At 43.7% G+C, this 12,453-nt stretch overlaps 1 protein-coding gene across 1 annotated transcript in view; it reads right to left on the bottom strand.

Annotated features, from left to right (window-relative positions):
• Positions 1 to 579: 579 nt before the first annotated feature.
• Positions 580 to 12,453, bottom strand: part of LOC142656318 (cyclic nucleotide-binding domain-containing protein 2-like) — a 37,313-nt gene continuing 25,439 nt past the window's right edge. The window contains exons 10-13 of the mRNA XM_075831217.1: positions 12,136 to 12,238; positions 8,567 to 8,669; positions 2,664 to 2,839; positions 580 to 1,005 (exon numbers count right to left, since the gene is read on the bottom strand). Coding sequence (XP_075687332.1) covers positions 669 to 1,005; positions 2,664 to 2,839; positions 8,567 to 8,669; positions 12,136 to 12,238 — 719 coding nt within the window. The 3' untranslated portion in view covers positions 580 to 668. The remainder of the gene's footprint in view (positions 1,006 to 2,663; positions 2,840 to 8,566; positions 8,670 to 12,135; positions 12,239 to 12,453) is intronic.

Genomic DNA, 12,453 nt, shown 5'->3' with positions numbered 1-12,453 from the left:
GGGACCGATTGCGAGTGCTGCCATCGGTTGCATGGCAAAACCGGAGGCCATACAACGGCCTCCGGGTCTGTCATTCACGGAAACCTATGAGGACCAGCTGGTCCTCATAGGTTTCCTGTCGGTGTAACTGTCAACATCACACTGACAGTTTATAATACATTACATTAATGACGCTTGCTGTCATTAAGTTCCACACAAACGTTACCGAAGTGTTGCGATTGTGAATAAACATTGCGTCCTGGCTGGAAGCGATGTCTATTCACTCTCAAGACAGAGAGAAGTGTATGACGCTGATTGGTCAGCGTCATAGACTTTTATTTACAACACCCACTTGGTCAAAAGCTAAAAAACGCCCAGTTGGGCATCAAGAAAGTCATTAGCATAAATCGAAAATAGGTCATAAAACCGTCAAAATTTATTGTTTTTCTAAATAAAAAACACTGTTGTTTTCTACATTACAGCGCCGATCACATTATGTAGAAGATGGGCCACTTATAATGTGGTGACCGAGCCTCTTTAACTTAATTTTTGTAGAGATCATATAAAAACACACATGATTTACCTGTATCTATGCACGATTCAGTGGATTTTATTGGGTATTACTACCATTTCGCAAGCCAGTGAATGACAAACTTCATATGAGCATTCACTGCCTAATATATTAGTAATCATTCACCCCAATCCAGCTTAGGCCTTGGTACTGTAATTGCATGAATAAGCCGGACATTTCCGTTCTGAGGACTGATGAGGTGTTCACTCTGTGCCGTTGTGTCAGACACAGTCCCCCGTGTCACATATTTACTTCTCGGTTTGGTTAGGGAGACAGAACACAGATCTAATATTCCTTCCCGGCTGCTGCTTGATGACTGTAGTTGAATTTGTTTCTTTGTCTGTTTCTTCTCACACTGATAAGTAGTAAGCGGCTTTAGAAGCAAGCTCACTAAATCTTTCTTGAACATTTCCCAGTCATTCTGTTGCAGAAACAATTTGCAAAGTGTATTGTCACTATAAAAAAGGAACAAAAAAATATTTGGCTAACATACCCAAACCAATTTGCAAACTATTTTATAGAAGTACCTATCTATATACCAGCCTGTCTAGTAAACTAAAAATTGCCAATAAATCTGATATCAAACAGCTATTTGACAGTCGGTTGATTTTGGTCCTTAGGAGTTTATAGCAGATAAGGTTTTTGTAGGTTCAAGGTATTGTACAATCTTTTAGAGTTGGATGTATAGACACAGGAAAGTAAGGACTGGAAATATTGTAAATTGGCCGGATTGTGTGTAAGCTCAATTTTTCTTCTTTATATCAGTCCTTTTCTGGGGTACAAGCTTTTACATTTTAAATTAATTTATTTGTCTTGTTTTTTATATTGTAACATTTTATTATTATCTTTTACAGTTTTGCAATATGGCTGTTAGAGGGAAGGCAGAATGCAATTAAATGCTTCCTGCCACCAAACGCCCGGGCATTAATTTTCATCACTGCACAAAGTGCTAGAAGAAGGTAATATGAATATTTTAGATATGAAGAGGTTGATGGGGTTGTAACATGACAATATATAAATATATATTGTAACACCCATGGCCGCGAACCGTCGGGATTACTCACCCCCCGATGGATCTGCGAGCGCTGGCCCCATCTCATCCTCAGAAGACTCCAGTGCTCACTTCCATCCCGTTCTGCAGCAATCACGTAGTTTGCGCGCGAACGCTCGTACCCGGCCTTAAAGGGCCAGCGCGTGCACCTGGAGTAATGTTCAAATTAGCCTAAATCACCCTGGACTATAAGAAGGGCTCTGCCCCCTCCTTCATTGCCTGAGTGTTGTTGTTGTTGTTGTTGTTGTTATAGTATACCCGTGTTAGTCTTTGCAAATGGTCTCTTTTTGTTTTCCAGTTCCCAGTGTTCCCGTTCCTGCTACCTGTATCCTATTTCCCGTGTTATCGTGTTCCTGTGCTGTACAGTGTTGGAGTCGTGTTGTGTCGCCTACTACACCCGCTGTGTTTCACCGCACCTGTTGTCTGCTTACTGCCAGAGTTCCATCCAAGCCTCAACCATCGCTACTATCTGAATTGCCACAGGTACCTTTATCCGAACTATAGACATTGATTTTGTACCGTTTGGCCAGCTGCTCTCCCGCTACGGCGGTACGGCCCAGTGGGTCCACACCCCCGCCGTGACATATATATTTGTTATGACCCATCAATTGGGTCATAAAATATGATAGATGGGGGTCAAACCTATGGAACTCCTGTCATTATAAGGACTAAGGGGCCCTAAAGTCCCCCTTTCTAGCCAGAGAGTTTACCATGCTACCATAGCCACTCTCTATAGAAATGAGAACAAAACAACAGAGCACTCACATTCTGACGTTTCCATTTACTGTGAATTCTGTCAAACAAAGTGCTGATAGTGTAATATGTACTAAGGCCCTATCCACACTTTGTGTTATTTTTTTGTCAGGTTTCTGTCAATATCAGGTCAGAATAATTTACTATACTGCGCTATTCTATCCAGAAAAATATATGATTTTGGGTACAGATTAAAAAAACTGGTGCAACCCTTTAGACCCAAAATGGTAACCGCTACTGGAGTGCAAATGATACATTTGGTAGAAAAAAGGATTAATCAACCTAAATATTCAATTTTTATTTATTTACCTGGGGTATTTCTTTTGATACTTCTGAAGTTTTTCTATTGTTTCAGGATCACAAAATTCTTTAAACCTTGACATTTTGAGAAGTATAATTTTACAATTCCTACTAACTAGGATTAAGCCTCGATTGTCTCGCTGGCTCCCCTGCTTTAAATTTTCCTGAAAGTCCTGTGACAGATTCTAATGAAATATAATACATATATTTAATAGACAAGACCCCAAGACCAAAAACAAAGATAACCATAGTGATAGTGACTTACTTGGCAGCATTTTATTTTGGACTAGATACTTACTATAAGGCCTCATTTACACGAACGTAATATACGCGCGTGCGACGCGCGTGCTTTGCACGCATGTCGTACGCACCTATATTAGTCAATGGGGCAGTTTAGACGATGCGTGAATTGCGCTCAGCGCGTGTGCGCAGAAAAAAACTCACGACATGTTCTATAATCGTGCGTTTTTCGCGCACTCACGCACCCATTGAAGTCAATGGGTGCGTGAAAACCACGCATGCCGCACGGAAGCACTTCCGTGCGAACTGCGTGATTCGCGCAAGAGCTGTCAAACTCCTGAATGTAAACAGAAAAGCACCACGTGCTTTTCTGTTTACAAACATCCAAACGGAGTGTCAAATTCGAGATGAGCGCACCGAACTTCACCGGGTTCGGCCAAACTCGTTTTGACCGAAACCGGTAAAAAATGTTCGGGTACGCGACGTCAGGAGACAGTCTCTGTCCACGGTGCTGAAAGCGTTAAACTGGTTCAGCACCATGGACAGTGACTTCCGCTCCGAAAATCCATGAACCTGTAAAAAAAAAAAGACGTTCTGACTTACCGATAACTCCGGTCCGACCTCCCGGGATGACAGTTAAGTCCAAGTGACAGCTGCAGCCAATCACAGGCCAAGCACAGGCTGCAGCCAATCACAGGCTGCAGCGGTCTCATGGACTGCGGCGTCATCCTGGGAGGTGGGGCCGCATGACAAGAGAGGGACGTGTCACCAAGGCAACGGCCGGGAGCCCGGACTGGGGGAAGCAGGAAGTTCTTGGTAAGTATGAAAGTCTTTTTTTATTCACAGGTTGGTGTATATTGTGTTCGGCATTCACTGTCGAGGGTGCTGAAAGAGTTACTGCCGATCAGTTAGCTCTTTCAGCACCTTGGACAGTGACGGACGTCGACTAGCCTCATCTCTATGTTGGCGGCTGCGCGAAAATCACGCAGCCGCGCATCATACACGGATGACACACGGAGCTGCCAAGTGCCTTTTGCGCGCGCAAAACGCAGCGTTTTTTGCGCGCGCAAAACGCACACGCTCGTGTAAATGAGGCCTAACAGTCCAATAATCAAGCACATTTGATGCTCCTGCCTTCTTAATTTTGGATTAACCTCTTAAAGCGATATTCCCATCTTACACATCGTGGCCTGAGGAAGATGCCGGTGCGGCATTGAAACGCGTAGCCTACAATAAAGTATCAATTCTAAACTACTACTGTATTCGTTCCTGAGTAGCAGCGCCGTATGGGGTCCCGTTTTTTCAAACAAATTACTCATCTTACACTTAGACATCCCCAGGATATGCCATAAATGTCTGATAGATGCGGGTCCGAGCTCTGGGACGCATATCTATCTCATAAACGGGGGTCCCATGACCCCATATGGTGAGGCGGCAGCTGCATCCAGGTGGAGACTGTGTGGAGAGGTGGCCAGGTTTAGGAAACAGCAAATTTTACTGTGCTACACTGTTTCCGTAACTCCCCTAGAAGTGAATGGGAGTTTTGGAAACAGTGTGGCTCGCTGTGCTACCCTGTTTTTGCAACTCCTATTCCCTTGTATGGAAGTTACGGAAACAGCACAGCTATGCTGTTTTCGTAAGTATAGCCACATTTTCTTGACGGATGACTTGTATTTTTAATGGCATAATTTTTAGGTGCATATAATTTATTAACGTTCATTTATTTTATGGGGGGGGGGGGGAAGGGGCAGTAAATCCGCCATATTATTTTTTTTACGCAGTTCATCGAGTGGTAATAATAACTTGTTAACTTGATTACACAAAGCTGTTACGATTTCAGTTCCATTCATCTAAATAGAACGTGCAGAAATCTATGCACCTGCTGCAAAAATAACCCTATTCAGATGAATGGAACTCATTTTCAGTCTCAGACATTTCTAGTACAAAATATGTGACTGCACCCTTGGGGCTTGTCCATACGTAACGGAATTGTTTTCCATCTGGAATTGCTACTACTGTACTCCACTGCGTATTTTCAGTCTAAAATTCCAGACGAAAAATATGCAGCAATTATGTTGGACCCTAAGGGTATGTGCACACGATGAGAGGCTTTTACGTCTGAAAAGACAGACTGTTTTCAGGAGAAAACAGCTGCCTCGTTTCAGACGTAAAAGCTCCTCCTCGCATTATGCAAGACGTCTTTGACGCTCGTAAATCTTGAGCTGCTCTTCATTGACTTCAATGAAGAACGGCTCAAGTTACATTGCAAAGAAGTGCCCTGCACTTCTTTGCCGAGGCAGTCAACTTACGCGTCGTCGTTTGACAGCTGTCAAACGACGACGCGTAAATAACAGGTCGTCTGCACAGTACGTCGGCAAACCCATTCAAATGAATGGGCAGATGTTTGCCGACGTATTGTAGCCCTATTTTCAGGCGTAAATCGAGGCATAATACGCCTCGTTTACGCCTGAAAATAGGTTGTGTGAACCCAGGCTTACAGTGCAGTGCATGCAGTGGAAGGGGTTATAGGGATTTACGGTGATTCTTCAGTACTAGCAAATCCTGGAGAATGTATAGTTCATGATCTGAAGTGCAATTGGGTTATGCTGCAATAAAACCACCTGAAACAAAACAGCAAGTCCTCCTCCGAAATGTTCAAAAGAAACAGAATTAAGGTTTTAGAGTGGCATGAACACCATTGCGATTCAGTGGTAGGACTATAAAAAACTCAGTCCATACTCGAAAGCCTACCAATATGGCTGAATTAAAGCATTTCTGCAAGGGAGATTGTGCCAAAATTCCTCTACAATGATTTGCAAATAAACTCATATTAGACAAACCAGAGATTGCATATTTTTTTTCCCATATAGCATTGCTTTTAAATATGTCTTCCGTACATCTGCTGGGTCTCTTTAAAGAGTGCCAGTACCCACTTGAGCTTCATCTAAGGCATCTCATTCAGCCAACCAGTACACTGCTCTGTACTGATAAGGGCCAAAACGCCCAATACAGTGACATCTACAAATGGGTCTCTCTTACTTTTGGAGCAGTACCTGGTTTGGCTGATATGTCCCAAGGTCTATAGCAGATTTTGAGTCCAGTGGCTGAAACAATCAGGCAGGAGGGTGCTATTAGCAAGAGTAGTCTAGTGACAATCCAAGTTTGATACACAGATAAGCAGCAACAGGTTGTAGCAGGAGGCAGAGACGTGGTCAGGAAACAGTCCAAGTTTGGTACACAAATCAGCAATAATTTGTAGAGCCACAGTAAGAAACTAGACTACAGGGAGGAAGCTCAATAGTCTGGCAATCAGGAAGTGCCTGTCTCTAACTTTTATAGCAAGCCAAAAGGGTTAAACCAATCAGGGCAAGGAATCAAGTGAGGCTGGAATAAACAGATGTTGAGCTGTCCTATATTTCAGATCTTTCAATGTGAAGAGCCTCTGTCTGGGACACAGGAGTCTTTAGGTTTAAAGCCTAACAAAATGACTTTATTTGCAGACTTATTTCTCATGAAGCATTGGCTTTAAATAAGTCTCCATATACCAGCTGGGTCTCTGTAATGAGAGACAGTATCCCTCTGATTTACAGTGATATGAATAACTGACTGAGTTTCTGCTGCTAACTGTGTCACAACCAAATGGCCACTGACCTTTCAACAAACTTTGAATAATTCAATAGTACAAGTGTACAAGTTGAGAAAGAGAGGCATTTTTCTCAAATAAGATATATTTCAAAGTTTCTTATATCCGCTAATTAACTATGCAGTATATCTTATTAGAGAAAAATGCCTCTTTCTCAACTTATGAGCCATTTCTCTCCCCTGTCTTCTGCACTGATCATTCTCTCTCACTGCTTGAGAGACCAGACTAATTATCAGCTCACTGAGGGGATCAGGTTACATGCTGCCCATAGAAATCAATGGAGAGGGGAGAGAGTTGCTGGAGGGAGACAAAAGCAGAGACACTGCTGCAGCTTCTAGTATGTGTTCTATCTCATCTCCGTGCTGGATTTGCAGCCATACTGCTCAGTACTGCTGTATAATCTCGTCCATGATGCTGCTGCTGCTTCTGATGGTATGTCATAGAGAGATAGGGTATGGGAGACATCAAAGCTGTTAGACTCCACCACCTAGCTCAGGGAAAACTGACAATTTGGAAATAGAACACACAAAGAGGAAAACGCCATATACAAGTCACAGAATGGCCAGAAAAAGTGTTATTTCACATGTACACACACATAACTTATTCTGAAAAGTCACCTGAAACAACAGTTATGCTTTAAGTTTAGGGGGCAATTACTGTACGACACAGGGTCATGTTTTCGCTAAATGTGGCTTTGCAGAGCCAAAGCGGAACCTTGCCTATCATAATGTCAGGACAATATGTATTCTTTTTGTACAGAGCAGTAATAGGGCATCCATAGAACTGCATGGGACCTTTAGGGCTAGTTTTCACAGAGTTTTTTGGCGCTGCTTTTGACGTGGAAACTGCATTGGAAACCGGGCCAAAACAGACAAAATCTGGAGAAGAGAGAGGAAAAAACACTGGTGGGAAATAAAGCAGCATGCTCTTTCTTCCCACGATTCCGTCTCTGAACTCCCATTGAAATCAATAGGAGGCAGAGAAAGCGTTTTTCACAGCGTTTTTTGCCCGCAGCGCTCAATGGCCACAGCTGAAAAATGACGCAAAAAACACGACAAAGAAAGTGAAGACATGGCAATTCCTTCAGGAATTTTGAGGCAGATTTTTCTGCCTGCAAAAAAATCCTGTGTAAACATACCCTTATTGTACCCCCATCTGCCACTGATTTATTTAAAAAAGCACAGATATTTTTTTTTATACATAATGTGGAAAGTTACATTAAATGCTGTACGTAAGAAGCTTTTTTTCCTAGAAGCATTTTTTGTAGAGGAGAATGGTCTCTACGGCACCCAATGGAGCATTGTAGCGCTAGCAGTTCGGCGCTATCCGGCTTCCCCTAGCGGCTGCCAGCGTCTATTACCTTCTTGCCAGCGTCCTGCTTCTCCTCCCCGGGGATGCCGGCATGTGTTGCTCCCATCTGTGCCTCACCTCCGTAGGGTTCAAGCGCTCTGGTGCCCTCTTAATGGGCCAGTGTGCGCACCACTATATTCTTCCCTAGACTATCCCTGTTCTCCTTGTCCTACTTAAGTCTGTCCTGCCCTCCTTCCTGTGCCTGAGCGTTGTTGTGTCTACCTATGTTCGTTAGGCAAATGGTCCCTTAGTTGGGTTCTGATCCTAGTGTTCCCGTATCCTGCTTCCAGTATCCTGTATCCAATAATTGTGTTTGTTCCTGAGCGAAGTCTAGTGTTGGAGTCGAGTTCATCCTGTGTGCCACGTGTCATCTGTGCCAAGTGTCATCTGTGCCAAGTGTCTTCTACGCCACGTGTCTGACAGAACTTCTATACAGGTACTCTAGTTCTAAAGACTTTCATTGACTGTAGTTTGGCCAGCTGCTACTCCGCTACGGTGGAGTGGCCTAGTGGGTCCACATACCCCCAGAGCCATGACAAGCCAGTTGCTGTACAGCCTCCATACCATGTGTAATGAGGCCTTACTGCCAAATAAGTAGTCAATATATAAAAACAAAGAATTATTAAATTAATTATAATTGATAGGCCATTTTTTCATGATCAAATAAGGGAATACTCACAAAGAATTCCTTTTGATGTAGCAAATCAATATGGATGTAAACGGCTGCAGCCACAACACTGTGTAATCCTTCAGGTATAGAGTTTGCAACATTGTCCCTGTAACTGTTATAAATAATGCAATGGAAAAGTTATTAATATTATAAATATTAATGCATTATTGATAGAACTCTGCACAATTTTGTTAAAAGCATACAGAAGGCTTTAGAGCAGCAGTGGGCAAACTAGCAGCCCACGGAAGATGAGGGTGCTAGTTGAGGCTCTCGGGGGGCTCTCCCTGCAGCCCCTGGATCTCCTCTTATGTCTGTGTACTTTATAGTGTGTACATTACACAGATCCATGTGCATGCTCTGCACCCTGATGTTCTGCATACATACTCCAGATTGTATCATTTTTTATGATCTTGCTCTAAAGGCTATGTTCACCCGCTTAACAAAAAACAGCTGAAAATACGGAGCTGATTTCAAGGTTAAACAGCCCCTGATTTTCAGCCGTTTTTCAAGCAACTAGCGGCTTTTGTGGTGTTTTTTACGGCCATTTTTGGAGCTGTTCTTCTATTGAGTCAATAAAAATCGCCTCCAAAAACGGCTCAAGAATTGACATGCACTTCTTTTTACGAGGCATTTTCTTACATGGCCGTTTTTAAAATCAGCCACGTAAAAAACGCCCAGTGGGAAAGGAACACCGTTTTTCCCATTGAAATCAATGGGCAGATGTTTGGAAGCATTCAGCCCCCGTATTTTTAGCCGTTTTTTGGGGCGTTTACGGCCCGAAAAACTGTTGAAAATAGGCCGTATGAACATACCCAAACAGTTTTTTATGGAAGTTTTTTGCGGTCATGTGCATGGGGCCTAAGGCCTCATGCACATGGCTGTGCCCGTAATCACGGTCCGCGATTGCGGGCATGGCCGGCCGCCGACGGCTGCGGGCTCTAGCCCGCATTTTCGGGACGTTCTCCCATACAATGTAAGGGAGCATGGCCCGTAAAAATACTAAAAATAGAACATGCTCCATAATTCCCGGCACAGTTCTACGGCACGGACACCTATCCGTAGCGATACGGAAAGGTGTCTGCGGTCAATAGAACTGAATGGGTGCGTAATTGCAGACCATATTACGATCTGCAATTACGGAGATTTTTTACAGTTGTGTGCATGGGGCCTAAGATCTGCTGTAATTCTTTGGTCAGTAGTAGTCTGACTAATTGGACGTCTAACAATAGTGATAACACAGGTCACATGTCCCTCCCTTTTGTAGATGTGCCTTCAGCCTCCTTTACGAGATACAGAAACAGCTAAGGGCCCTTGCACACGACCATATTTTCATCCATCCGTAAATACTGTCCCTGAATACGGATCAGTAGTCTTCAGCAACTTATCCGCATATACTGAACGGTATCCGCAAATACGGTCCGTAGTGCATCTGTAATGCATCTATATATACGGATCCGCAAAAAGAAAGCCACAAATGATGTGCAACATCTGCAAACCTGGCGTCACCTAGCAACGCTTCCGTACTTACGGACAGCTATGGTTGCACATCCGTAGCCGTCAGTAATTACGGAAACGCCAATAGAATTCTATGGGGAGTCCATGCCGTATTTATGGACAAGAATAGGACGTGTTATATATTTTATAGAGTGTGTCTACGGGGGCGTGGCTTGGATGCCGAACAGAGCGGTCGCATCTCCTTGAGCTCCGCTCTGAGATCTCTAAGCTACGACCTTAGCGACGTAACATACCACCGGATTATCAGTCCTATTACCTCCGACAGCACGGTAACATGATGACCCGGACGAAGTCCTCGAAAACGGGACCCAAGCGTCTCACAGACTTCTTCTCCGCGAAGGAGAACAAGCATGGCGGCGAAGCATCCTCCACGGCCAGCGTCCCGCCAGCCTCTCCTCCCTTGCCTGAAGGAGATTGGGATTACAACCCCTCCAAGATGACAGCCGAGGGTGAGTCTATGCCCTGTGGGGACGGGGAATCAAAATCGCCTAAAGTAGCTTCCATGGGGAAGGGACGCTTTGCTGCACTAACAAATATCCCCACCTCTAAGATGGCGTCATCCCCTCATGTATCAGAGGAATCTCCTCCCCCCCAGTCCTGCAGGCCTTACAACTGCCCAAGCTCCCTGTGTGGAGGATATATTTCCACATTCTGTGGCCATAGAGGATATACCCTCATCGGATCAAGCAGCCTCAGAAGCTTTTAAAAAAAATATGGTATTAGCCCTCAGGGGTTCCTTTCACAGCGATTTATTGGGATTCTCCACGAAGCTCTCTAACGCTATCGACGACTTAGGAGACCGAGTAGACCACGTGGAGTCAAAAGTGAGTGAACTCACTAATGCACATAACGATATAGTGGACGCTCATGTGTCTTTGGAGGAAGAAATGCAAGCTTTAAAATGCAAGCTGGCTGATTTGGAGGATCGCAACAGACGGAATAATGTCAAATTTAGAGGAATTCCAGAGTCGGTCCAACCTTCCAACCTTACCGCTTACTTGCAGCAACTTATTAAGGAGGTATTGCCTACTTCCAAACCTGCAGATCTTATCATAGATAGAGCCCATAGCCTCCCTAAACCTAAATCTATTTCTGCTGATTTGCCACGGGATGTGATAGCAAGGATCCACTTTTATAATACCAAAGATTCCCTCATGTCTGCTTCACGACGATTGCCGGCTCTACCTGTACCTTATGAAAAGATACACATATATGCGGATCTCTCCAAAACAACCCTGCAAGCTAAGAGGAAATGTCTGCCTCTTACACTGGCGCTAACGAAGCAAGGACAAATACTACAAGAAGCTGCAGCAGGGCCAGGAAACCAAACGAGAAGAATCACAAGCAAGGAGGAACAGGAAAGGCAGGTATAAATAGACAGAGGGCGGGAGCTAGCTCCGTCTGGCCAGGCTGTGATAGGTTCTCCCACTCCGAAGCCTGCCACCCTGAGTGGTGGAAGATGGAGTCAGTCTCACAGACGCAGACTGATTATCTATGGGCGTTGACCCCGAAGCTGTGCCTGGCAGATCCTTTACACTTGCATTACCTGCATTGCCATCCCCAAGACTACTAGCTTGGCTTTTCACCCAGCTGTCTGGAATGCTTGCTATTTGCACTTATTTCAGTTAGCCATTAAAGGTATCAGCTACTGATTTATGATTTAGGGACCATCCATATATGTCAGTTGTCCCTGTCAGTTTCCCTCCAGCATGTTGCGGAACAGCCAGAGGGAAACTGGTGCAAGAACGGATCCCATAGCTTTCTATGGGATCGATTTTGGCACTAACTGATACTCTCAATTATTATCTTTTCTATCTACTGGCATCTATTTTTTCCTTTAACAAAATGGTTTAGTGAGTGAATCTTTTGTGATCTTGTCTGTTTTACATACAGTTTAGCTTTGCTCAAATTTAGCTGGCTAGGGATTATATTCTAATTGTACATAACTTTCCAATCCACCGACAGCTTTTGACACTCAACAATTTGACCATCTATATGAGGTCAGAGAAAACACCCTATACCTTCAAACAATTTCAGTTTCTAGGACACTACCATGGGCTTACCTTTTAGCCACGAGATTATCTGTCAGACATTTCCATTTATGGGCTGGCACTCTTTTTTGTATAGGAAGTGACTGCTGACATGTTGGCTTTTCGTAGATTGATTCTTGCATTGATTCGTTTTTTATTATTCAAATAGAGAGAGAGAGAAATTCTTTACATTGTGTTTTTTGTTCTTGCATATAATATATATATGTATAAATGTATAGGGAATAAGGGTAGGTTGATTTTAATGCACTTTGGTCTTCAGGACAATATATATATTCCAAAAATATTCAAATGAAGCAGCACTAATGTAATAAATTGGTGGATGCAAAGAAG

Source organism: Rhinoderma darwinii, chromosome 6 (assembly GCF_050947455.1).
Source record: "Rhinoderma darwinii isolate aRhiDar2 chromosome 6, aRhiDar2.hap1, whole genome shotgun sequence".
NCBI lineage: Eukaryota > Metazoa > Chordata > Amphibia > Anura > Rhinodermatidae > Rhinoderma > Rhinoderma darwinii.
The sequence above is the reverse complement of the archived record's forward strand: the minus strand, read 5'-3'. Positions and strand labels throughout refer to the sequence as shown.